Source organism: Candida orthopsilosis, assembly GCF_000315875.1.
Source record: "Candida orthopsilosis Co 90-125, chromosome 6 draft sequence".
Classification (NCBI taxonomy): Eukaryota; Fungi; Ascomycota; class Pichiomycetes; order Serinales; family Debaryomycetaceae; genus Lodderomyces; species Lodderomyces orthopsilosis.
In genome coordinates, this window is record NC_018300.1 from 42052 (window position 1) to 67737 (window position 25686).

At 37.5% G+C, this 25686-nt stretch overlaps 17 protein-coding genes across 17 annotated transcripts; 10 read left to right on the top strand and 7 right to left on the bottom strand. All coding sequences in view use genetic code 12, as the record gives it.

Moving 5' to 3' along the window:
* Positions 1–290: 290 nt before the first annotated feature.
* CORT_0F00340 (Mrp2 protein) lies at positions 291–638 on the top strand (the record flags this gene model as incomplete). The annotated part of the gene is made up of 1 exon (XM_003870344.1): positions 291–638. The coding sequence occupies one exon, from the start codon at positions 291–293 to the stop codon at positions 636–638; it is 348 nt and encodes a 115-aa protein (XP_003870393.1).
* Positions 639–930: 292 nt separating this feature from the next.
* Positions 931–1422, top strand: CORT_0F00350 (Sdh4 succinate dehydrogenase, membrane subunit; the record flags this gene model as incomplete). The annotated part of the gene is made up of 1 exon (XM_003870345.1): positions 931–1422. One exon carries the CDS (start codon positions 931–933, stop codon positions 1420–1422), a length of 492 nt encoding a protein of 163 aa, XP_003870394.1.
* A 160-nt stretch (positions 1423–1582) lies between these two features.
* Positions 1583–2566, top strand: CORT_0F00360 (hypothetical protein; the record flags this gene model as incomplete). Its single annotated transcript, XM_003870346.1, has 1 exon — positions 1583–2566. One exon carries the CDS (start codon positions 1583–1585, stop codon positions 2564–2566), a length of 984 nt encoding a protein of 327 aa, XP_003870395.1.
* A 156-nt stretch (positions 2567–2722) lies between these two features.
* CORT_0F00370 (Rsm7 protein) lies at positions 2723–3502 on the top strand (the record flags this gene model as incomplete). Its single annotated transcript, XM_003870347.1, has 1 exon — positions 2723–3502. The coding sequence occupies one exon, from the start codon at positions 2723–2725 to the stop codon at positions 3500–3502; it is 780 nt and encodes a 259-aa protein (XP_003870396.1).
* Positions 3503–3559: 57 nt separating this feature from the next.
* CORT_0F00380 (hypothetical protein) lies at positions 3560–4603 on the top strand (the record flags this gene model as incomplete). The annotated part of the gene is made up of 1 exon (XM_003870348.1): positions 3560–4603. One exon carries the CDS (start codon positions 3560–3562, stop codon positions 4601–4603), a length of 1044 nt encoding a protein of 347 aa, XP_003870397.1.
* Positions 4604–4723: 120 nt separating this feature from the next.
* CORT_0F00390 (multidrug resistance protein) lies at positions 4724–6034 on the top strand (the record flags this gene model as incomplete). The annotated part of the gene is made up of 1 exon (XM_003870349.1): positions 4724–6034. One exon carries the CDS (start codon positions 4724–4726, stop codon positions 6032–6034), a length of 1311 nt encoding a protein of 436 aa, XP_003870398.1.
* Positions 6035–6140: 106 nt separating this feature from the next.
* CORT_0F00400 (hypothetical protein) lies at positions 6141–6503 on the bottom strand (the record flags this gene model as incomplete). The annotated part of the gene is made up of 1 exon (XM_003870350.1): positions 6141–6503. One exon carries the CDS (start codon positions 6501–6503, stop codon positions 6141–6143), a length of 363 nt encoding a protein of 120 aa, XP_003870399.1.
* A 1126-nt stretch (positions 6504–7629) lies between these two features.
* On the bottom strand, positions 7630–9159 carry CORT_0F00410 (Tna1 nicotinic acid transporter; the record flags this gene model as incomplete). The annotated part of the gene is made up of 1 exon (XM_003870351.1): positions 7630–9159. One exon carries the CDS (start codon positions 9157–9159, stop codon positions 7630–7632), a length of 1530 nt encoding a protein of 509 aa, XP_003870400.1.
* A 1252-nt stretch (positions 9160–10411) lies between these two features.
* On the top strand, positions 10412–11092 carry CORT_0F00420 (Rps5 ribosomal protein S5; the record flags this gene model as incomplete). The annotated part of the gene is made up of 1 exon (XM_003870352.1): positions 10412–11092. The coding sequence occupies one exon, from the start codon at positions 10412–10414 to the stop codon at positions 11090–11092; it is 681 nt and encodes a 226-aa protein (XP_003870401.1).
* A 256-nt stretch (positions 11093–11348) lies between these two features.
* CORT_0F00430 (membrane transporter) lies at positions 11349–13205 on the bottom strand (the record flags this gene model as incomplete). The annotated part of the gene is made up of 1 exon (XM_003870353.1): positions 11349–13205. The coding sequence occupies one exon, from the start codon at positions 13203–13205 to the stop codon at positions 11349–11351; it is 1857 nt and encodes a 618-aa protein (XP_003870402.1).
* A 1148-nt stretch (positions 13206–14353) lies between these two features.
* CORT_0F00440 (Fav2 adhesin-like protein) lies at positions 14354–14845 on the bottom strand (the record flags this gene model as incomplete). Its single annotated transcript, XM_003870354.1, has 1 exon — positions 14354–14845. One exon carries the CDS (start codon positions 14843–14845, stop codon positions 14354–14356), a length of 492 nt encoding a protein of 163 aa, XP_003870403.1.
* A 1908-nt stretch (positions 14846–16753) lies between these two features.
* Positions 16754–18858, top strand: CORT_0F00450 (hypothetical protein; the record flags this gene model as incomplete). The annotated part of the gene is made up of 2 exons (XM_003870355.1): positions 16754–18766; positions 18820–18858. 2 exons carry the CDS (start codon positions 16754–16756, stop codon positions 18856–18858), a joined length of 2052 nt encoding a protein of 683 aa, XP_003870404.1.
* Positions 18859–19137: 279 nt separating this feature from the next.
* CORT_0F00460 (Ret2 protein) lies at positions 19138–21057 on the top strand (the record flags this gene model as incomplete). The annotated part of the gene is made up of 1 exon (XM_003870356.1): positions 19138–21057. The coding sequence occupies one exon, from the start codon at positions 19138–19140 to the stop codon at positions 21055–21057; it is 1920 nt and encodes a 639-aa protein (XP_003870405.1).
* A 48-nt stretch (positions 21058–21105) lies between these two features.
* Positions 21106–22338, bottom strand: CORT_0F00470 (Pde1 cyclic nucleotide phosphodiesterase (PDEase), low affinity; the record flags this gene model as incomplete). The annotated part of the gene is made up of 1 exon (XM_003870357.1): positions 21106–22338. The coding sequence occupies one exon, from the start codon at positions 22336–22338 to the stop codon at positions 21106–21108; it is 1233 nt and encodes a 410-aa protein (XP_003870406.1).
* A 300-nt stretch (positions 22339–22638) lies between these two features.
* CORT_0F00480 (20S proteasome subunit (beta7)) lies at positions 22639–23484 on the bottom strand (the record flags this gene model as incomplete). Its single annotated transcript, XM_003870358.1, has 1 exon — positions 22639–23484. The coding sequence occupies one exon, from the start codon at positions 23482–23484 to the stop codon at positions 22639–22641; it is 846 nt and encodes a 281-aa protein (XP_003870407.1).
* A 310-nt stretch (positions 23485–23794) lies between these two features.
* Positions 23795–24158, bottom strand: CORT_0F00490 (hypothetical protein; the record flags this gene model as incomplete). The annotated part of the gene is made up of 2 exons (XM_003870359.1): positions 23795–24027; positions 24092–24158. The coding sequence occupies 2 exons, from the start codon at positions 24156–24158 to the stop codon at positions 23795–23797; spliced, it is 300 nt and encodes a 99-aa protein (XP_003870408.1).
* Positions 24159–24667: 509 nt separating this feature from the next.
* Positions 24668–25576, top strand: CORT_0F00500 (hypothetical protein; the record flags this gene model as incomplete). Its single annotated transcript, XM_003870360.1, has 1 exon — positions 24668–25576. The coding sequence occupies one exon, from the start codon at positions 24668–24670 to the stop codon at positions 25574–25576; it is 909 nt and encodes a 302-aa protein (XP_003870409.1).
* Between the last annotated feature and the right edge of the window lie 110 nt (positions 25577–25686).

Consider the following 25686-nt stretch of genomic DNA (forward strand, 5'->3'; position numbering starts at 1 on the left):
AATCCTTAGCGTGATCCAAAACTAATACTGAATTGAATAAGCCGATAATCGCATGAAAAGTTCAACAATCAGAGCTGTTGTATAAATCCCTCGAAAGTCTAACATTTCATTGTTCTCGATTGTTATTCAGCTTCTGCATTGTTATTAACATCAACAATTCGGCTTTCATTGTGATTTGCGGCAACGAAATATCACAAAGGAAAACATACTCAAAAAAAAAATTTTTCAACGTTCACCAGTTGGGTTTTGATAAGAAGACACTAAGCACATAGCACAGCGACATCACAGACATGCCTTTCAGGTTCCCAGTCAAGTTCGAGATACCCAAACATACTCATATAAATGCCCGTGTTCTTAGAGACCATTTCAAAAGGCTACAATTTGCTGAACATGAGGTTACAAGGAATGCCTTGAAATACATTGCAAGGAATGAGGAATTACCATCAAGGGCTAGAGTTGAAGCTCAATTACAATTGGCTAGTATGCCCAAATACACTTCATATGTGCAAATAAGAGACAGGTGTGTTGCTACTGGGAATTCCAAATCGTTGATTCGTGATTTCAAATTGAATAGAACTGCTTTCAGAGATAGGGCTAGAGCTGGGCAAATCCCCGGTGTCAAAGTTGCTTCTTGGTAAAGAGATGGAATCTTTATACTTCTTGTACATACAATAGCTTAATGAATACTTTAATGACTTTATTTTGGATACTCTCATAGTGAGGCGCAAAATAAGCCAGCAGATTGAGTTGTGGTCCAGTTTGCAAGCGACTGCATGTCCATTATGCGTTTCTTATAAACTGTACACGCCATAGCGTCTTCTACATACCATAGCGTACATCAATCTTCCCCTCAATCTGAACACTGAAGTGAAAAAAAAAAAAAATATCTTCACCGATCACATATCAACCACACATCACCACCATTTGAACATGTTACCCCTTACCTTGAAAACATACAGGCCGATGTTAAAGCCGGGAATGTTGAACTTAGGAAGATCACTACGTTTGATACCGGACTGGTCTAAATTTAAACCAATAGAACAACCAGCCGGATTTGTTGTCGAAACAGTCAATGAAGCATATAAACCACCAGCGCCAAATGCCTATGAGGGTTCAAATCATTGGATCTATGACAGAATCATCACTACAGCAATGATCCCGTTGGTAATGACACCCTTTGTCGCCGGTGTAGATTACCCTGTTATTGATGCTACATTTTCCACGTTGTTGTTAATCCATTGCCATGCGGGTTTCAAGAGTTGTATAATAGATTATATACCGAAAAGAGTCTATGGTATATGGTACGGAGCCGCGTGTAAATTATTGACCTTGGGTACATGCGTGGCCATGTATGGAATATACGTCTTAGAAACAGCAAACAATGGACTATTCGAGTTGATAAAGAGCATTTGGGCGGTATAGAGGACCCAAGAATATGTAAATAGATATATAGAGTATCAAATTCGAACAACTATTTATCAATCATCTCTCCATCCCATAACACGTCCCATTTTTATGCGCCTCGAAAAAATTGAAATTTTCGACTTTGGGTTACATTTGCTGGTCAACAGTTTGGGGAGCCATGAGCGATTCTGAGTACGACAACAACGCAGAAAAGGATGGGCCAAAACCCTATCCACAGTATGCAACGCCGGAACCTGCTTTCAAGCCGAGAAGAATTGATCTTGTTGGTTTAGAATTGCCAAACATTTCTAACGTGGACGATATGAAGGATGACGAGGGAGATATCCGATATGAGGTAATTGAAGAGCCGCAATACCATGTTACAAGAGCCTTATTTATCGGAAATTTGCGTCGCCCTATCAATGCAAGTCATTTTCAAGAACATTTGAGAAAGTTGGCTAATGATAACAAAGATATTCATGTTCGCATTGATCGAGCTTGGTTGACGAGATTGAGAACACATGCAATTGTCTTAGTGAATACTGAGGAAGGAGCAAAGTATTTGAGATCACAATTGAACGGCTCGATATATCCAGATGAAGAAGAGGATGCGAGATTAAGGGAGGAATTCGAGAATCATGAGATTGAAAGATTTGAAGAGGAGACTAAACGATTTGAAGAGGAGTCCGAGAGACTCAGTGGGGAAGGAAAAGACAGCTTGCAACCACCGCACGAGCCAAGGGAGTTTATAACCGATAGAATACCTTTGTATGTGGAATACATCCCAGTCAAGGCTATAAACCAGTGGACTTTTGAGGAAGATAGAGGACCAAGAGATGGAAAATGGAAGTTGGAGTACGTCAACAGAAATGATGAGTTGGTTGCTTCTCACACATTGTTGAATGGAGAATATATTCCTCGCTATATTCCTCCCAGACACGGTGGAAGACGGTTTGGAGGACCACCAAGAGGTTACGATAGGCATCGCGATGGTCCCGATTCGTACCGTAGAAGAGGTCCTGAGCCAAGAAGAACTGATTCTTACGTTCCCGGTCGTTCTGGTCGATCTGAAGAGCCTAGAAGAACTGATTCGTACGTGCCAGGAAGCGCACGTTATAGGTCAAGATCAAGATCTCGTTCAAGATCACCCACTAGATTTTAAAGGAGGTAGGGAAGTTATTCAGACGTATGTATTATGTAGATACTAGATGGGGCAACAAAAGCTGAAGTGTAGATTCTACATAGGTAATCTCTTCATTGAAAGACACAAAAAAATCAGTGACAAAAAATTTTCTTCACACAACTGAAATCACCAACCATGTCCTTACTTCGAGCATGCTTCAACAGTAGGCAGGTGTTTATCCCTAGAATTCATCATGCTTGTATCAGGTTCAATAGCTCCGCTGCATCCCCTTTGGCGCCAGAATCCAAATCAAGTACTCAAAAGTCCCTCTTCACACAGATATATCCCGTTGACAAAGACAAGGTTACCGAACAAGACGTTGACAAGTGGATAGATGCTTTAAAACAATTGCGCAAGGGTAAAAAGATACATGAGACTCCAGAAGAAATCTACCTTGGACAAATTGCACAACCAGAACAATTTATCACAAACAAGTTTGAACCAACATTGGAACAAATTGAGGAAACTTATTCCTACTCCAACAAACAAGTACCTTTAAAATCTGACCCTACGGTTGACAATTTCATCAACTTGGTGATGAGACATGGTCGCAAAGCAAGAGCTCAAAAGATTGTCAGCCGTGCTTTCTACATTGTTCAAATGAAGTTGCGTAAAGATCCCATTCAAGTGTTGAAGGATACTTTGGATAAATTGGGACCTTTAGTTACAACGAAATCTATATCTACTGGTGTTGCAAAGAGAAGAATTGTACCAATCCCATTGAATGAAAGACAAAGAAACAGGTACGCTATAACTTGGATTTTAGAAGCTTCAAAGAATAGAAAGTCCAATGATTTTGCAGTGAGGTTGGCCGAGGAGTTGATTAATGCTTATGAAGGAAAGTCATCTGGGTATGACAAGAAGGCACAAATGCATAAACAAGCAACTCAACAGAGAGCATATATCAGTTTGTAAATAATCATCATGTAAATAAAAGACCAGATAAAGTTTTTTGTAGATGTGATTTTTGAAATGCTGCAAAATACCCAAAAGCATACAAAAAAAGGAAAAGCTGAATCACTAATCATCCAAGTGCTCTTCTCATCAACAAGAATGGGGTACTTTAGAGAAGCTTATCACGACGCTAGATTCAATTTCGATCACTTTATCGTCGACTACAAAAGAAAGTATTACAGTTTGAATCAAAATCCACGAGTTTTACGAGCAAGAGTGCCTAACCAACCATTTACATCTTTGAGAACATACGAATATTGTAAGACAATTCCAGCCTGTGTCACTGAAGATTTATCAGATGAAGAGGATGATGAATATAAGGAAAATGTACCTGAAGCGTGGATAAGAACAACTGATATAGATTTATTCCCATCATTTGATGCCTGCTTTGACCAAAGCTCAAATGAAGTAGTACCAAGAAGAGTACTCTCAGAACCAAATATGGATAAAGTTGCTCAAGAGTTTTTAGAAACTTTTAGTTTGAATATGAATGTTGGTAGTCAGACTAGCCCAAATGGGAATGAGGAATTAATACAGAGTGATAATGAATCGGAAGAAAATGCTCAACTGGATTCTGGTATGCAATATGTAGGTCCTTTCCACTTGGTCTATCACACACCACAATCCGATTACATAGAGGTGAAAAAGAGCAACCGATTGTCTAGACTTGTAAGGTCATTTTCCAACGTGGTATCCAGAGGTGGTGAAATCATTGAACCATTGCAAAGTGCTCTTTCATCTAATCCTTTATCTCCTGGGTTGCAAACCATGGATAAACAAGAGCCTAACTCCAATGAGCCAATACCCCGCAAGCCACCACCGATACTCGACCAACAATCAATTCAAATTTGGAAAATGGTGTTGAATGATGCATCGTTATCAGCAGCAAGAATCTCAACTGGAAACTCAACTTCGCCCGTTGTCACCAATCAATGTATCAAAGGAGATTTTACTGATGCAAAACTAGCCCCATCACCAACTCCAACCAAACCGAATGATATATTTGCTCAACATTTGGAACAAGCCAAGTTAAAATATAGTCCTAAGTCGAGTTTAATTTAAAGTAAATCCTCTCTGATGACTATTTTGTAGATCCTATGGCTGCAAACAAAAACTGGCGCGAAAGATTTTTGATGAAATCTGCGCAATCGGAATGAAACCTTTCTTTACAAACATTATCAAATGCATTTACTCAAAACATTAAAGCAAACTAACTTGGATATCAGAATACTATGGACATCAGTATTTCTTAGGATGGCCAGCTATGGCCTCACCAATCAAATACTTGCATTATACCTCAAAAAGATTAATATTTCAGAATTCGAAATTGGACTTTTCATGACACTTACCCTAGTTGGAGACACCTTCATCTCGTATTTTCTCACATGGAATGCTGATCGAATAGGCCGTCGTAAAGTGATGCTCATTGGTTCAATCATGATGCTTGCGTCTGGTATTGTTTTCGCTTATTCGACCAATTTTTACATATTGTTGGCAGCAGCTATTTTTGGTGTGATTTCACCTTCGGGAGATGAGACAGGTCCGTTCAAGTCGGTTGAAGAGGCGTCAATGGCACATTTGACTCCACATAACCACCGTCCAGAAGTATTTGCATTTTATGGATTATTTTCCACTGCTGGAGCAGCAGCGGGGTCTCTTATCTGCGGATTTTTAGTTGATTATATGAATTTAGAGCTCAACTGGAGTTTAAAGAAAAGCTATCAAAGTATATTCATTGTCTATTCAGCTATAGCTGGCATGAAGTTTATCTTGATGCTGTTTTTATCTGAAAAATGCGAGATACATGCGGACAACTTTACCGAAGTGACTGAACATTCAAGGTTGATAGAGACCGATGAGGAAGAATTGGGTAAGGTATCAAGTTTGTCTAGTACCACTAGGTACTACTTGCCAAGATTACTAATCATCTTCATGCTCGATTCTTTGGGATATGGATTCATGCCATCCGCGTGGGTGGTGTACTACCTCAAGTTCACGTTCGAATTGACGGCAAAAGCACTAGGTATCTTGTTTTTTGTGACTAACCTGGTTGATGCTGTCTCTTCCTTGCCTTCGGCATATTTTGCCAAGCTCTTGGGACCCGTCAAAGCAATTCTATTCACACAGGCGCCGTCTGCTATATTTTTCGGCCTTGTTGCTATCAGTCAACTGTATCCAGTTGTAGCAGTATTGTTGTTGCTTTATTACCTTACTTCAACAATGGACGTTGTTCCCCGTCAAGTCTTGTTGACATCAATTATGCCTAATGAAGAGATTACAAAAGTCATGGGAATAGTCAATATCGGAAAGACATTTGCCAGATGTGTTGGCCCTATATTCACGGGTAAGCTCGCGGAACACAGGAAGTTGCGTTACGGCTTTATTATCAACAGCGCGTGTGTTCTCTTTGCCGACCTCATACTTGCAATCAACTTCCTCCATATTGACAATGACATTGTGCTCAAGCAGAGAATAGATCAAAATATAGAATAAACTCTTAGACTCAACTCTTTGTTTATATTATCAAATCTGTACAGCTAAATCTATAAAACATAAAAAACCAAATGACGTAAGAAGAATTATCTAATATGCTTTAAGCTTAGAATATAGCATCCAATGTACAACAAATACACAATGCTGCCAAACAAGCCATTAAACAATCCTGATTGTTGCTCGATCTTTGTTGTTGTACATACATTGGCTGTTGTTGTTGGTAATAACCACCTTGTTGTGGGTATCCTCCGCCGTATCCAGGTTGTTGTTGGTAATATGCGTTTGGTGGTGGTCCTTGTCCATATCCCTGTTGTTGATGATACCCAAATGCTCGATCCTGAGTGTCAGCATTGTATTGTGGTTGTGATTGCGGAACATAGCTGCCACCAGCACCACCGGAAACTCCTTCACTTTGACTGAACGTAGGTGGAGGACCTTGTGGAGGATTATAGTACTCGTTCTTTGACATTCTTTGATTCTGTGCTGAGGCCTACCCTTGATTGGTGATGTCTATGCTAAAGTGTATACAAAATGGAGCGTTTTCGCTGGTTTTTTTTTAGTTTGTGTGATTTGGAGTAAATGAAGGGCCAAGGTTTTTATGAAGAAAAAATTTTGAGAGATATATTTTGACCCACTTGGATGTGTTTGAATTAAAGAAAGTAGGGTATATGTAGTCTAAGCTATAGTACAAATAGGCTATTCTGGGGAGTTGCATACCCATTTATAATTCTGGTCTGCGATGTTTGGATGACCCCAGGACTTAAAGTTGCGTAATTGTCCGGATTTACACAAAAGATTAATTGCCGAGAGTTCCCTTGTATTTGGGTACATCTATGCTACGAAAGGTTTACACTGCCATAACACTCCCCAATGCTTGAAGTCACTCAAGGCGCTTTGCCTCGTACAAGGGCACAAAGATTTGTCATTATATTTTCTTAGCTCTGATAAGATGACTACATGTGGGCTATGAATTCACTCGCTACCCGATAGAAAGTCGTGATCACCATGATAAGCCCCCTAATAGAAAGTTAAAATATGATCTCTTCAAAACTTGCAAAAATCTAGGTTAGGTACCAAGACAGTTAGTGAAGTTATACATACTATAAAATAGATATGTTTGATCCTTAATGAATTTAATAGAATTAAACAATATTGTCAATCATCAAAATCATTAGAATTTTAAGTCAATAATCAAATTTAGGAATTTTCATCCCTATTTATACTTTAAAATTTCTTTACGAAGCCAAAACACGCTTGTGTCTGTGCCAGCTCAAAAACCCCCTCCCCCCCCCTCTGAATTTTGCTGGACAAGGACGTTATCAAAATAGGGAGAAATGAACCATCTCAACTTCAAACACGAAATCAGTTGCGAAAACCCGGTCTTCAAGGCAGCTTGGGTAAGCTAATACATATTGTCGTGTTATAGTACACAGAGCTCTTGCCTAACAAAGAATTCTTAAACTACCACTCTTCAACACCACAAGCGTCTCCTACACTTTCATCGATTCACATTATAAATTTACTTTTAAATAAAACTCCACTTGAAATCGAACTAAATTACTCACATATTCATGATGTCATAAAAAACCCGCAAATTAATACAAGTAAACAAACCTTGGATTCCTATCACCAAGATTTATTTGTTCACGTTCGGGCAATCCATTAAACTTTTGTTTATAAGCATCTGTTTGCTTGATTTTGTTCATATGCATGCAGTAGAAAAAGTATGCAATTGCTGTTACCATGGCAAAACAAACAGCAGCAAGACATGTGCTCAATCCTGGTTTATAAACAGGTGCATCTTTAGCTAAAAAGATAAATGTTGCAATAATACCACCAATGTTTCCAAATCCAATTTGCCAAGCTGTTCCAACAGATTTTCGAAGGTGCGATCCGTTGTTTAATGCCGCCCAGCAGACAATTAAAGGCATGGCAGTGTATAAACCACTCGCTGCTAAGAAACATCCACCATATCTTACATGTGGTTTATCGGTAGCTCCTAAAATCATAGCTAATCCGACAATAGCTATGATCATGGCACCAATAAGAAATGGTAATCTTTTTTTGCAATAGTCAGATGCAAATGCGACAATGTTAATCACACCAAATGCACAAACCCAAGGGTAAACTGAGTGTTGTTGTGCTGAAACAGCAGTGTATCCCATTTGGTTGATAATAGTAGCGGCAAAATAAGCATAACCATAGGATGGAATGATTAATCCGAAATACGATAACGATGGCAACCAAATCAACCAATCTTTGAGACATTTAATGACATCTCTCCACGTGTTTTTGATTTCATATGCAGAACTTGTTCCTGAATACCATTCCAACTTTTGTTTAATAAATTTACGTTCTTTTTCGTTCAAGAACCTTGACTCTTCAGGGAAATCAGCAATGATGAAATACAAAACAAAACTTCCAATAACAGTAGCACAACCTTCCAAAATAAAAATCCATCTCCACGAGCTTATTCCGTGTAACCCGTCTATTTCATTTACTCTATAAGCAATAGCACCTGATGCTGCACCAGATAAAGCCGTACAGGAAAAGAAAGCCGAGAATCGCCTTTGTGCCTCTGGTTTCGAATAATAAGTTGATAACAAGTAAAAGATACCACAGAATAACACTGACTCCACCATTCCCAAAAGGAATCTGGTTGCTGCCAAAGCACCGAAATTCTTGGCAAACCCCATTCCAACAGTTATAGCTCCAAATAAAAACACAGATCCTGATAACCATATATGTGGCTTAACAAATTTGATGCAGTAGTTTCCAAGTACTTCAAAAAATATGTAAGGAACAAAGAATAATGTCAAAGCTGTATTATATTGGTTACCTGTCAATTTCAACTCTTCACTTAAACCATAGACATTAGCATTGGAGATATTGACTCTATCCAAAAATGAAAAAAAGTATAGGAGACAAAATGGAGGAACAACACAAATATCAATCTTCCACATTAGTTTCTTGTGATTTATACCTAATTCTTCAGCCAATCTTGCTGTTTCAGCATCTGCATCAACTTCGGAAACCTGTGATTGAGAATCATTCAAGATCGACTCATCTGAACCAAGTAATTCTGGATCTTTTATCGTTTCGAGACTCTTTTCAACTTCTGACATACTATAGATGGCAGTGTTTTGCTATATATGATGAAAGGAGAATTTTTTTAAACTATTTGACATTTTTTGAAGGGCTGTCAAGGATTTAAATACGTTTGAATGGGAATTTTTCAAATGTTGGGTTGCGCCAAATATTATGAGCAATAGATCCGCTTGGCGCTTATGCTCTATAAAAATCCTGTATTTTTGTGTACTGGATATTATATTTTCTCCGGTAAAGGAAACCAAAAATTGAATTGTTGTGGTGCAAAATCGAAAACTTAGAGTAATTTTGAATGGTGGGGAAATTAGTCATAGAACAATAAGACGAAGGCGAGATAAAGTTAATTTAGAATAGGCAAACGGTAGTTCGGAGAACGGCGTCCGGAAACGAAGCCGGTTTGAAATGGGTTTTCAAATAGGGACTTCTTTCGAATATAATATGTTTTTTGGATTAATTTTTTTCCGAGACTCTGAGTTTTGAATGAGGATGTGATTATTTTACAACCGTACATAGCAAAGCTTTGCATAAAAGCGCATTAGCAACCTGTCTTATAATTTTTGTAAGGGCTCAACTACAATATAAAGTTTATTTATGAGATGAAACCTATTCATGGCTCCTCGGAAAAGAATGCCTCTTCTTTACTATTCTATCTTACGTCAAAATTGCCTGATTCCGCAATCTACTTATCAATCATACGCGCAATGTGTTAATTTTCATATCGGCCTGTTCCGGCGCATACAAAAAAAAACAAATTAAGAACTCAAAAAAGAATTAAATGCGTAACCTTAAAGAGCCGAGAAAGGCTGTTTCAAAAATTACACATAAACTTCGAATGTGGTTAATCTATCAAATGGGAAAAGGCTGAAGAGGTTGATGCAACATACAAGCAGAGTGTTTCAAAACCTTGCCAGGAACCAAAGCTTTTTTCTAAAAGGTAAGTACTATTATCAATATATCGTGTATATGTGTTGTCACTTGTAAGACTTTTCATGTGTATGAAGCGCTTCAATATGCTTCATCTAGTGAAGTATTAAAATTTGCTACCATTTGAAATTTCATGTTGTTTACATTCTAGGGCTCGAGCCCTGGGAATGCTTTTATGCACCTGACACACACAAACAAAAATTTTTTCTCTCTTTCCCTCCCTCTTTGTAACTAACAAAAAACTAACAAACTGGAAAATCAAATCTTTTAAACATAATACTGAATTTTTTACTTCTACGACTCTAACCAAAGGATATACCTACCAACCACAACAAGAGTAAAATCATGTCTGACGTCGAAGAACAATTTGAAGTTGAAGAACAACAACCAGTTGTCCAAGAAGAATTAACCATTGTCAACTTGGCTACCCCTATCCCACTTGATGTTCAAGAAGCTCAACGTGAAGTTAAATTATTCAACAAATGGTCATTCCAAGATGTTGAAGTTAAAGACGTCTCATTAGTTGATTACATTCAAATTGGTCAACCAGTCTTTGTTCCACATACTGCTGGTAAATACGCCACCAAGAGATTTAGAAAGGCTCAATGTCCAATTGTTGAAAGATTAACCAACTCTTTGATGATGAATGGTAGAAACAATGGTAAGAAATTGAAGGCTGTTAGAATCGTTCAGCATGCTTTGGAAATCATTCACGTTTTGACTGAACAAAACCCAATCCAAGTTGTTGTTGATGCTATCATCAACTCTGGTGCCAGAGAAGACTCCACTAGAATCGGTTCTTCAGGTACTGTTAGAAGACAAGCTGTTGATGTTTCACCATTGAGAAGAGTCAACCAAGCTATTGCTTTGATCACTATTGGTGCCAGAGAAGCTTCATTCAGAAACATCAAGACTATTGCTGAATGTTTGGCTGAAGAATTGATCAATGCTGCTAAAGGTTCTTCTACTTCTTATGCCATCAAGAAGAAGGATGAATTGGAAAGAGTTGCTAAATCTAACCGTTAAGGAGGGATTTATTTGGGAGACACAAGGGACATACAAAGTGGAGAAGAGTGGATCATTGTCAGGATTTGTCTTCTTTGTCATTGGTTTACGAAACATATATCATTTTATGTATATTAGAGGTTTTAAGAATTTGTCGTGTATTTTTTATTACTGGAACCGGTCTAATGTATAATCAAAAGAATAATACACAACTAAGTTAACTTTAGAGGCGTAGAGACGAGAGAAGAGACGTTAAATTCTCTAGTTTCCAATTTTTTCATACTTTGATCGGATATACAACTCTACCAAAGAATGCAAATACTGAACGTCTCAACAAATGTTCGTACCTTTCAACTCTTTCTAGTAAGATTTCTTCTTCACCTTCTTGTTCATCAACTTCCTTCCCATCACTATCTTTTAAATACCCACATTTCGTCACATTACCATTAATCTGTTCCAATCCAGCCTTTGCTGCGCCATAACGAGATCGTAAAATCTTACTAACCAAATGTTCTCTTAACACTAACATGACCAAAAAACAAGCAAAGAAACAAGTACCAGCAAAGATTTGTGTATGTAAGTAAGGATCGGAGGCCCCATCAACCACTAAAGCTAATGCAATGACTTCAGCGACAAGACAGAAAAAGGAAACAAAAATATTTATGGATGACCAAGCTGCTGGTAATTGTTCCAATTGTCCTTCTAGAACGTCAGCAGCTAGCGGCTGTGCCAAAGAGGATCCAATACCAACTATCAAACCAATTATGACTGAAAATGCAATCATTGCCCCATAAGTCTTTGCATTGATCCAAAATGCATACAAGAGAATAGAAATGAGTAGACAGATAACGGCAGTAAAATTTGATCGACCAATTCGATCAGCACCAAGACCCATAGCTGGTCTTCCAACAACTTGAGCTGCATTCATAATGGCAGTCAATGATGATCCTTGCTGATGGGATAATCCAATTGACGTAGCATATGAAGATATAGAAAATAACATCAATGTATACCCAAGTAAAGCAATAGCAAACCAAACGGCAACAATTTGAATACCATAATTCTTAACCACTCGAATATCAAATATGACTTTAAAACTTTCCTTGATGTATGTACGAGTCAATCTTTGTTTCATTGGTGGTGGCATTTGCAATGATTTTCTAGGTCTCATTAAGACAATGACGACAACCACAGCAAACAAAGTGACAAATCCAACCATTCTTAAAGCCCATCTCTGATCACCGGTATCTTGTATCACTTTATTGACACTAAGAGAGAAAATCAATCCACCTAATCCAGCACCAGCAACACAAATTCCCATCGACGTGGCTTTCTTTTCAACAAACCACGTAGGTAAGGCCAAAGTAGCTGGGATGAAGATAAACGAGAACGAAATACCCACCGAAACACCCTGAGATAAGTATAAGTGCCAAACTCTGGTTGCGAAAGAAGCAGAAATCCATCCAAGAGTTTGAAAAACAAGACCTAATGCAAATACCCATTTCAATCCAAGCACCTTGTTTAAAATGGCACTATATGGAGATAAGAAATTAGCCGCAAACACAACAATACCACCAATCAATGCAAAATCATACTCGGTAGCTTCGGGAAATGTATTTGAGTTTAAGTAGTAACTCAAAAACACACCGTATCCGGCATTGGCGCCCCATGTAGAAAATGAAGCCAACATAGCACAAATTGACATTACCCAGGCAAAATTTCCATCGGTAGGGTAGTCATCAACAACAGCTTCTCCTTCCAATTTTTCTTCAATAATATTCTCATGAAGAGACTCTTGCCCCTCCATGTCCGGGCTTTGAGGTCGACTCATATTTCGACTAATCCCTCGATCTAGTTCCTGAGCTAATATATATTCTGCATCACCGCGTTCTCTATATCTCTTGTCTTCTTGCTCATCTAGTTGTTGATCATCTCGTATACCACTGATTATACGTGATAATTCAGAATGGCCCGTTCTGTACCTTGTCAAGCGTGATGTTTGTTCTGAATTTTGTGAAGTTTGTGAAGTTTGTGAATGGATCGCGTGGATCTCGTATGGCTCTATCGTATCATGTACATCCATTGAATCGACCACACTGTGTTTGGACAGGCTGTCGTCTGATGTAGTGGTCATTGAATACTTTTAATAGATTGGAGCGGAGTAAAATGTTGTGGCGTTAATAAATAAAAATACCTAGTAAAATGTAAATAATTAGCGAATGAGTAATAATCCTTTTGGAATGAAACTTCACTTGCTCAAGCTCTTCACCTTGATACGTTTGTTGATTACTAATGAAGGTGACAAAGTAGTTATAGAAAGAAAGAAAAAAATTATAAAACGTATGTATACCACTTTATGATTCATCATTCATCGTTTCTTTTTTTTCTTTTTTGCGGCTAATACCAAATTTAGTCACAAGCGGGAAAAAATTTAACCATCTCTTACTTTTTTTTTGCGTTTTTTCCATTCCCCGAAACTAATTCCGTTCCAGGAGTTATAAACCCGAAAAGGAGATTCACTCCTCTTGAACAAAGTCCTTAAACAGCCAACTCCCTTAAACTCTTATCAAATGGAATATAAGAACTACATATGCAGCCTCGCACTTGTTTCCATGGATCTCCCAAATAGGTAGCGATTTACGCCTCATGCAAGTTCGAGTTGGAGTTGCCGATTCCGCGCTTTTCTTGGATTACTGTAAAGGCGTTCTATCAACTTAGACGATGCAGCAAACATTAAAAATGTTCTATAATAGCAGCCGTATTATTGCGTCACATACAGCCAGGGAGAAGCTGATAGCACGTAATCTCCGCTGTTCTAATAGACATTGTAGTACGATCAGAGATTAGCGTGATGTTTATGTATATAATGTTAATAGGCACTTCTAAAAGTCTCCTCCGAGGATAGTCTCAAAAGGACACTGAGGTGAAGATGAGCATTAGAGTGCTCAAAAGTATAAGTGACTTAAATATTGGCGAGCATAATAAGTCTTATTGAGTGGACATCAAATGATATTTGCATAGAATATTTCTGCCCTGTTAAAGGATTGAAAAATAAAGATCATGGATAACTACCATTACCTAGACTCTACACCACACGGGATAAATATCGCTCTACTACATTTACAAGCAGTCATTCAAATCAATTAAACGTTTTATTATCTAAAGCTAAATATAGTAATTTCTAATAATCATTAACCAACGAACTGAAATCATGAAAATTTTGCCCCAAGGCAAAAGGGCATACACATCTAGTCCCGAGAGACCCTAATCCTCTTCTCTTCCTCAAAGTGAAACAACCATCGAAGCAACAGTAAACAATGAAAACACAAGCAAGTATTTGCTACTCTTTACTGAACCAACAAATCCACTAGCTCCATTTTCAGAAGAAGCAGAAGCAGTACTCGAAGACAGATCAAGAGAACCACCAGTTGACTTTGAACCACCATTAGTACTAGTTGATGATGATGATATGCTTAATGTCTTTACATCGGAACTAGCAGCAAATGATCCTGTAGCACCAGCTAAATCCGACGATTCACTAGCATAAATTAATCCAGTGACTGATGATGAAGATGACCCCGAGTCAGATGAATCGGGTGATGATGACGATGTTGATGATGAGACGCCCACTGTTTGTACTGAGCCTCCTCCATTGGCATAATTGTGTATGCTTGTGGCTAAATGTAGATTGGACAATGAAGGCGTTACTGTGGAAATCTCAGTAGTTGCTGATTTATCAAGCAATATGCTGGAAGGTAATGAAGTAGTAGGCATCTTAATAGTATGAATGAGCGAAATGTAAAGTTAGTTAAACTCTTTGAGTACTAAATGAATGTGGTGTATGCAGTAGTATAAGGGTATAAATCAACGATGGACGTTCTTTTTCAAAACTTTTTTGTTGTCCTGGTGTATAAGAAAATAAAACTTTTCAACGATGAACTAAGGAAAGTAAAATGAAGGTTGAGTGATTTAAGGGGAAATTTTTGTCAATTTATATCTTCATCAACAAAGAAACCTAAGGGTATGTTGAATGAACAATTGTCGAAAGAAGTGCTTTTTCTATTGTTTGATTTAAGAGGTGACACATTTTTTTGGCGTTTAAAAAAATGTCCCCCTGAAACCCAATAAGAAAATTTTTCCTCCCTATTGTTTCTCTATTGTTCCTGAATAGAGTGTTTCCCCTTTATAAAAATTCGTGCCGTATTGTTCTTTTTTAACACCCCCAAAACACCTACAATAAACAAACAAACAAACAAATAAACAAACAAACAAACAAAAGAACAATGCGTATATTGTTTCACATGATGATAATGATGATGACTACACCTTGCAGTGGGAAACAAAAAAAACCCTCGGTAACAGTCGCCATACGTTTCTTTCCAAACAAAGCTGCGTTACCTTGAAGATTGAATCAGAGTATATTATTGTAAGTGGCTCTTCTATGAGGCTAAGTTAGTAGTAGGCCGTAGCCACTTGGGCTTTGAACACTATCTGTGCACACCCCCACCCCACCCATTAGAAAACCATGAGTTCCTTCATCTTCTATGCATTGCCACTTTCCCCTTTAGCGTTGAAGTGCATCGATTACATCATAGGTTTTGTACTGTGCAGTATTGTGGGTCTTTTGTGTTATATTCAGGTACATTATTCATAGGAACGTCCTGTATATATGTCGTGCCAATAAGACGGTTTTAGTAAATCGTACACTACCTTCCTATTTGGAGTATCAATCACAACTCATAACCTATACATTGGGACGTGTTATTACATTACAATAAAATGTTATAAACTGAAACAAGAGATCAATACCAATCCTTTATCAAATGAACGTTCGTTCATACTCAAATTCCCAAGGCTTAATAAGGTGAAGAAAGGGTATGGCTATAAGTAAGCCATACATATTGTTTGTTGTTTAGCTTGACTTAGTCGTGTGCACAAAATCAAAAATTGGTTATTCTTTGTGTGTATGTTTATACTTTAATGTGTATATGTATTGTTTATACTTTCACTAAATTTGTAAACTTGCCTACTTCTCAATGTTTCACTAAAGAGGAATGTTACTTACTATCAATGTTTCATTGTAGATGACGATATACACATTCCCAGGTTCTTCCTTCTTTCCATTAACCCCTGAAAATAAAGTTGCTCTTTGTATTGCCACTAAATTGTAATTCATATTCTTGGAAGGTTTTTATTATTTCAGTGATCGTCAAGTGATAATCCACGGTAATGTCTTCTTTTTTTATTTTCTGGTTTCGAATTGGAATTTTGGTAACGGGATTGGCTTTCTATGCAAAAATAGTCGACGATTTACCTTTTGCAACGACTGTCAACCTCGGCTCAGTCACAGTAAGGTGACTATCTGTTGTGTATGTGGGTTTTGCAAACTTCGTCAAATTTTTATTAATCGTGCAGAATTTAAAAACATGAATATAGGGATTAAGTAAACGAACGTTTTAGCTGGAGGCATTTTGCCATTAATCTACTTTTACCTTGATGATACGACCATTGATGCGATAATGTCGGATCTCCAACCATCATGTAGGAAGGTGGATTTTCAAGAGCGATTTCCACCGTCATAGATCATTTGTTATGTGAGTGAAAAATATCAACACTCAAAATCTTTTCAAATTTTGGTTGCAAAGATTTCAACAAGCCTTATCAAAACATGTTTAACCAACAATGATTGTACCCCCAGCCAAGTTCATTGACCTTGTTACAAAGGTTGTCGATACCACGGAATGGCCATTACCACAAGTTGACAATACTATACCTAAATTCAACTATGAAGTTATTAAAGTTAGCAAACAAGTGTCGCAAATACTTGTCCATCAATTGAAACTCGCACCTATTGAAGTTGATTTTCATCCTAAGTTTGAGTCTGTTATTGTTGCTGAAAAGTACTATGTTAATTGCAACTTTGAATCAAATGAAGGTGAAATCCTGTGGGATTCGTACCTTGAACAGATTGCTTCTGGCCAAGTATGTCGACCAGTACCAACACCACTGCTCAGCTTACAGCACATGCCGCATAGAGATTTTGGATTCTTGGAAGAGCCTATCCTAGAGTATTTCGCTGGCAAACACGATAACAAGCTTGAACCATTGCAGCTTAAATCCATCTCGAATAATATTTTTGTTCCTGTGCCTATAATTTTACAGCCACAACCGACTCCTAGGGAGCCAAGTTTATCAGTATGGGAATGTAATGATAAGATAAGCTTGTTTGGCATAATTGAAGAACAACCTGATTCCAAATTACCTCCTTCTGAACCCGATATTCTAACCCTATTGCCTGAACAACATAACTTAGTCACCAAGTATTCTATTGGACTTAGTTTCCCAACAATTATTCCAAATAAAGGAGACCAGTTGTTTGAATTCGACTTCCCTAATTGGGAGGAACCAAACGTGACTCAGCACTACGATACTCATGATATAAATATGTTTTTATTCGAACGTGAACCAATCCATAGTAGAAAGTATATGGTACAACCAATAGCAACTGCCAACCCAAAGGAAAACAAACCAGCTGAATATTTCCTACAATTGTATCTGGAAAAACACTATAATACCAACTTATGGCATTTGAACAAGTATCAGCTCATTGTTGAAATGGAATGGAAGCCAATAATCACTGATATCAAAACTTTGCAAAGTCACTTTCTTGTTGAGCACCTTGATTCTAAAATCGATGCTCAGTTGGAACAATTTGCCACTGTCGATGATATCAAGTTGGATCCATGTGTCACTGAAAATACTTTTGTTTTGGATTACCCTCAATTGCAAGAACAATCAACAACTACACAACTTGAACTTGATAATGGAACGACAAACTTGGCAACTTATCACGATGATACTGATGCATTGGTGAAGTTGGTGGCAACAAAGAAACGCAAATTGAATTCAAAAGTGGTTGATATACCTCAAGAACTTGCCTTGTTACTGTTTCTACGCCCCAAAGAGAAAAGGGAAGAGGTAGATGACAAGGAAGAAGCTCAGGATAAAAAGGAAGCTAAAGAGGATACATCCACAGAGTCAAAAATTCCCCAATACAGTGTCTTTTTCGACTCATCGTTCTCCGAATCAACCAAAAACTATCAATTCCCATCTAATCAATACATTGCATTATCACAATCATTCTGGAACAAGGACTACACAACAGCCAGGAGCTTGAGTGAAAAACTTGGTGTTATTGAAGTCAAGTTTAGTCATGCTGTTGACATCGTCATTAACGCAACTTCAGCAATCTACATAACCCCAGCTGATTTACTAATCCAAGGCGATGGAAAATCAACCGAATTCTTAATCCTTCAAGAGCTATTAACCATGAAGCAACATTTCCATAAGTTATACATTGTTTCTGTTGTCAATACCCCTTCTTTTGTTGAATACGCGGGTATCAAGTTGCAAACATTACAACTCATCTGTCTTGCCATTAATATCAAGCTCCTATTTGTCTCCAAAGAAGATATTTTGCTCTGGTTATTAGAAGTAATCGAACTGGAACCACGACAATTGATCGATGAGCCAATAGATTTGGAAAATCAACAATATGGATTGTTGTGTGAATGTGGATTAACGTATTTTCAAGCAAGAGAGATTTTGAAGATGACTTCGCTTGAGAAATTTATTGCTAGTAGTGTAGATGAAAAATTGAAAAAGTTTAAAGAGTTGGTGACTCCTGAACTATTGGTATGTGTTCGTGGCAGATGTCATTGTTTGAATTTTACTAACTTCAATTCTAGTGTAAGCTTGATTTTACATTTCTGGAGGAGATATGCTAAAAATGCTGTCCATTCCGTAATTGTGGACATGTGTGTATAATTAATGGTACAAAAGTCTAGAACAACAGTGTTTCAGTTATCTACAATCCATCAAGTTTGTAGAGAATTTTGAATAGTTTATCTTAAAAGTACGATGATGTTCGTAGAATAATTGTAGATTTTTGAAAATTTTGTGAAGTTCTCAAACCAATGTTTATTAAATTTAAACTCATCTTCAATATACACAACAAAAACAAAGAATACTCTTTTGCAATAGTCCCATTCCCTTAACTATGAAACATGTATATGTCTTTGGACTCCGAAACAAAACATTCCTTAGGGTGGAAGGTGTACAACGCATGCCTGCAATCAATTCCAATTTGGATGCAAAAAGAACTACATTGTCGTGTCGTGAATGACTTTTTACCGACACAAAATTTAGCATTTGCACGACTTTTCATTTTTTCGATCGATTCAAACACGTCGTTTTTTTCAACAACACTTGCAAACGAACCAACCAACAACAAAGGACATCACCCAACACATATATCCAATTCCTTTCCGCCAATGGTCGTTTTAGCAGCTTCAATCTGTACCCGTGGTGGTAAACCATTATTATCAAGACAATTCAGAGACATTTCCAAAGACAGAATTACTGCCCTTTTGGCTAATTTCCCAAGTTTGATTTCCAATTCATCAAGTCAACATACCACCGTTGAAGATGAGAATGTCAGATATGTTTATCAACCATTGGAAGAGTTCTACATTGTTTTAATCTCAAACAAGACTTCCAACATATTGCAAGATATTGATACTTTACATCTTTTCGCCTCAGCTGTCAGTAACTTGTTACGAAATGTTGATGAACGAGAAATTTTTGATTGTGCGTTCGATATAATTGATGCATTTGATGAAATTATTAATATGGGATATAAAGAGAACTTAACTATTAGTCAAGTTCAGACATTTTTGGAAATGCATTCTCATGAAGAGAAAATCCAAGAAATTATTGAAAGAAATAAAGAATTTGAAGCTGCTGAAGAGAGGAAAAGAAGAGCTAAGGAGATTCAAAGAAGAGAATTGGCTAATAGAAACAACGATGATTTTGGTCAAAGATTTGGTGGTTCCGGTGGTGCCTCGTATTCGAACTTGAGTCAACCTACTACACAACCAGTTTATCAACCTCCTTTACCTATCGAAACAGAAAAAGAACCCAAATCTACGTTCACCTCAAGACCAAGAGGTGGTGGACTACAATTGGGTAAAAAAACAAATAAGCCAATTGCACCAGTTAATGAACCATTATTGAGTAATCAACCCGCCTTCAGCAAGCCATCCTCATCGGCAACTCCACAATATCAACAATCACCTGCACCGGCATCCAAAACAGCTTCTCCTGGACCACAAGCTCCAAAAATACCCAACAATGGTATACTTGTTACTGTTAATGAAAAAGTCAATGCTCGTTTATCTCGTGAAGGATCAGTTGTATCCTCCGAAGTCAAAGGTGATTTACAATTGAGAATCAATGACCAATCATTAGCCAATGCAAAGATATTGTTGAAGATCGGTGATAAAGCCGACAAGAAACAATACAAGACCCACCCAAATGTTGATCGTAACTTGTTTCAAAATGAAAGTATATTGACCGTGAAGGATAAATCCAAAACATTCCCATCGAATGATCAAGCTTTGGGTGTTTTGAGATGGAGATATGTTGGTAAACAAGATGATTTGACTTCAATTCCGGTGTTGATTACCGCTTGGGTCAATATCGATGATAACTCTACTGCTCAAGTTACGCTAGAGTATGAATTAACGTCTGATTTCACTTCATCACATCCAAATGAAACTTTTAAAGTTGAGAATGTTAAAGTATTGATTCCAATTGTAAGTCACGATGTTGTTTTACAAGAAGGTAACGATGCTATATCTTATGACATTTTGGATCAGACTGGAATTGTATTCAACATCGGTTCAATTGTTCTTGATGACCCACAAGGTTCATTTGAATTTGCTGTACCCGTTGAAGGTGGCGACGAAGAATCGTTGTTCCCCTTGGAAGTACAATTTGATATCAACAATGTTGATTTGGTTGAAAGTGACATTTCATTGGGCGGTGTATCTATAATTGACGTGGTTTCAAATGACGAGGATGAGAAATCGTTGCCGTTTGATTTACATGCCAATGTCATTTCAGAAAGTTATATAATAGAATAAATGCTATACTCTGAATAATTCTGCATAATATTTTTGTCTAGCCATTATTTACAACACTATAGTAGTTCCACTTAATGCGATTGATATATGACACCCTAAACCTTCTTCTTCGTTGTACCTATTTAAATCCGTTAATATGCGTTTTCGTGGATCAGTAACATCACGAATATTGGATAGTATTGGCTCTTTAACATGATTAATTATAACGTTGAGCCCCTTCAATGACAGGCCACCACCTCCTAGCTTCTTACATTCCTGCTCCAACTGGTTAAGTTCATAAATCACATGTTTTGGAGTCAAATGACCATACAATTTATTTGGATCAGTTTCTCGAGCATTTGAACATTCTAAAACCACACCTTTCAATTTACGCTGCAATACTATTGGTGCTACGTGTTTCCAAATGTTTTGATTCCGTTGAAGTTTACTAACCATGTCACTTTCAAAATCGCCAAATACAAGTAAATACGCATCGTTTCTTGAGATCAAGAATGACGTCGATTGGTAATGATGCACATCAGGATCAGAACTTCTTCGATCAGTTGGTGACTTTGTATAATGTGTTTCGTTAACACCTGCAGGGATCGTGGTAATACTTGAGTGTCTCCCTGCTTTCTTACTTTCAATCATGTTTAACTCACCATGACTTAATGGAAACATTCGAACAGTGTAATCCCCAATTTTATACGCCCCTTCAAACTCCAACTGCGTCAACTCAAGAATATCAAAACTCGGCATATTCGGCCACACTATCCCATTGAAGTAATGTTGCTGAAGCGATCTGATTGTGTATTTCGATCCAAAAACTTGCTTGGGTGGATTATTTGCTGTAAAGCCAGCAGAATTGATAACCAACGAAGAAACGTGATCCAAATGAGGATGCGTTATTAGGAAATTGTTCAACTTGTTAAACAATAGCTTAGCATACGTGATGGTATTGTATTCGTTGAAATTGACAAAGGGCTCAATACGTTTTACACCTTTGTGGTAATAGTAGTCAATCGGTTCAGAATCGAAATAATAGTTCAACAAGTTGCATGCCGATTTATGAAACTTGCTCTCCTGGTATATAATCTCCGTGAGTTTGCCCATACCTGATCCGGCATCAATACATAATAATTCTTCAGTGTTAGACTTGTACGTATGTGGATTGCTGTCTACATCAGTTTCCAACTCTAATAACTCTGGATAGCTAATCTCAGTTGATTTAAGTAGTAGTGAGCATGTGTTTCCTTCTAGTGGACCGCCACTGGCGCCCAAGAACGTTATTTCAAATGACATATGGGAATATTTGCTTTGGTAGTTGCACTTGTGGTGGTGCAGTGTGTATACGTCAAAGTAATTCTAGACGAGATAAAAATGCGGAGGCACAAAAACAAAAACCGCCACGATTTACATATGAGGCTGAACTGTGGGCCCTTTATAGAGCAGACAAAAGGCATATACAGCTCTGCGCCGTCCTGACTACACGGTTGAGCTAAAGGTGATGGTAAATGCAATTATATTAGAACAGACGATCCTACAGAAGAGTCAAATGACAAAGAAACAGCTTCTTTTTCTAGACACAAGATGCTACCTACTCTATTGTTGCTTACTAGCATACCCTCTGATGTCCTTTGCAAATCTCCAACTTTGGTTCTCTACCTTGGCATCATTCACAAATTCAAATATAACTTCTCCCGACTCTTCATCCAATTTGATCACGACATACGAAAACACTTCTCCCGATCTTGCATCTCTATAGAACAAAACTCTCATTGAATCATCAATCACTTTCTTAGCTTGATCTTCATTGACCTTGACATAATCCTTATCTTCTGGTATCAAATTCCTCAATAATGGGATAGCCAAATGCGATCCAAACCCAGTGGCAATTGTCGATGCATGATAGGTGACTCCCAACAAGTCAACATATTTCAAAAATGGTTTTCTTTCGGCATCAAATCCACCAACAACAATACTATTCCACAATGGATCCATTTTAGACCTTCTATTGTACATAACTCTTGATAAATATTCATGCACATTTGGGGCTTTTAAGTAATTACCACCATCATTATCATACACTTCTTCTTCAATTTCCAACTCATCCAAGAGTCTTTTTATATATTGAAAGTCTGAAATATCACCAGATACTCCAACAACTGTTTCCAGTCCCACTTTTATTAACCTTTCTATGTTGTTGAAACGCAACAATGAGCCATAAGATCCTACATGATCTGCAGCCATAATGATACCATTGGCAAATTTGGAGGCTATAACTGATGTACCTGTGATTATAGGTTGTTGAGTATTCATTTTGGGGAATTGATGTGCATGGTGGTTGTAATCTTTGAATTCTTCATTGTTGGCGTTTGCAATGTTGTAATTGTAAGCGCCGTAAGTTTCGTTCGAGGGTCTACCCCATTGATATGGATCGTGATTCATGGTGTTTAATTGATGTATGTGCTGTTGTTGAGCAAAGAGGACTTGAAATCTTAGTGGCGATTTTTTTTTGTCTCTATTGCCATTGCGGCTTTTGAAGGTTTGGCACAGAGAAGAAGAGTCTACAACACAATTGCATGAACACAACGAAAGGAGAGCTTAAGAAATTACAAACAGTAGACAATTGCCATCAGCAATGGAACAGTGTTCACGTCATCACAATTCAAGACTTTTAAAATGTACTTTGTGTATTTCACCAATTTATCTCTACAAACCAAGTAAATCTGCGTTTATAAATAGCTCCGCTCTCTGCTTAAAAGACAACATCTGCACCCCCGCTACTTACTTGATCAATTTCCCAATCTTTAATTGTTGGATATCTAAATCTTTTTGGTAATTCACTTCTTGAGAAATATTCTCCATTTTGTGGTTCAACAGGGCTCTTATGGTGGAAGTTTCTGGATTGGGAACCACTGGACGATACACCAACTGATCCAGGTACTACTCCCTTGGGTGCAAGTGGATGTGGGCCCGCTGGGTGAGGTTCTGCAAAGAAATGTTAGTAAGAATTGGAGCAAAGTTGACATAATGAACTGGTCGTTTGACATACTTGGGACAGGGTGTGGTCCACCAACAAACTTTATTGTGTGTTTTAATAGCCTAATTGATGACTTCATTGTGTGTGTACCTATTTGCGAGGATGTAGCTGATGTTAAGCAAAGTTGATCCCATTCTTTTTTTCACAGTTTGTGATTTGATAGGCGAGATTTGGGATGCGCTACCTGTGTTTATGTAAAGACATCCTAATAGTCCCGGGGGCGGGCTGATAATAGAACACATAAGGAAATTATGGTTGACAGTTTTGGTTTGATAGAGAGTAACCGTGGAAAGTAAACTATTTCCAACATTGATGAATGACAGGCTATTCTTAAAGCAATGTAAGGCATGTTTCAGCTTACTATCGTTCCAGGATACTTTAAAAAAAACTCATACCTTGCACAGGCATCGTTAAATGCCAGTAGCGACTCAGCTCAACTTGGATTTCATAAAAGTAAAGTAATAAAGATTGTATTTAGACATCAACTTCCTACTTTCAGTTTTTGCCGTTGTAATTTAAAATTTTGCACAAACAAAGAAGAATTTATTTTGCAACATAACAAAGGAGTATCTCCTTCCCTTGAACAACATGGAACAACACCAAGCGCTCACGTTAGTTGATCTCCCACATCATGCCATCTCCAAAATCATCTATGAACGGTGGAACATGGACAATAAGTATCAACACGTTCTTTCAATTTTATTTACTTGCAAACAAATATACTATGAACACTATCATATTTTGTACATGTTAAGGCCACTTGTTCTAGGAAAAGCAGAGAACTCAACAAGCTCAAAGGATTTGCAGAAATTGATTCAAATTAGAGCTTGTTGCAAGATTAGGAAAATTTACGTGGTTAGGCCATCCAAATCCCTAATTCTGCAGGTGGAAATGTTTCCTAATCTAAAAACAGCTTCAATTAGTACTTCCTTGAAAGATTTACTCAACATCGTTTATAAATTACCCCCTACTGTAACAGAGTTGAATTTATGCTTAACTAAGAATGGATTAAGAGCTACAACGACCGAGATTCTTAATGTTCCCACATTCAAGCTAAAGAGGTTGAAATTTAGTTCGGTTTGTTGCATTAGAAGAACAAGATTTTCATCCTTTTATGACACAATCATGGGACCTATAACTAGAATCACAACGGACCCAAATTATTACAAAAGAAGTTCTCCAGGAAAATTGGTTTGCAATTTATTAGCAAGATTGATCAAAGACAATATATCAACGTTGGTCATGTTAGATTTTGAAACAGTCCACTTTGATCAAATCAATTTAGTATTGAAAGAGCTCATTTTTAATTTCGGTTCACCCAATAGGCTACAAGTGATAAAGGTTAATCAACTAGGTTCGGATCAGAATACAACGTACAAGCTCATTGATATTTGTAAGGAACTTCATTTCACCAACAATCACTTGGGTCTTAAGTACATTATTCAAAAGAAAGAAGAAGGTTTGATCCAAAAGATTGTGGCTACCAAGCGGCCTTAAAGGTGATTCTTGGATTCTTACCTTAATTGATAACACAAATCTAGAAGAATGGTTGAATATTCTTGAATAAGATATACTGTATTGTGATAAAGTAGATTTAGGTTGTAAGC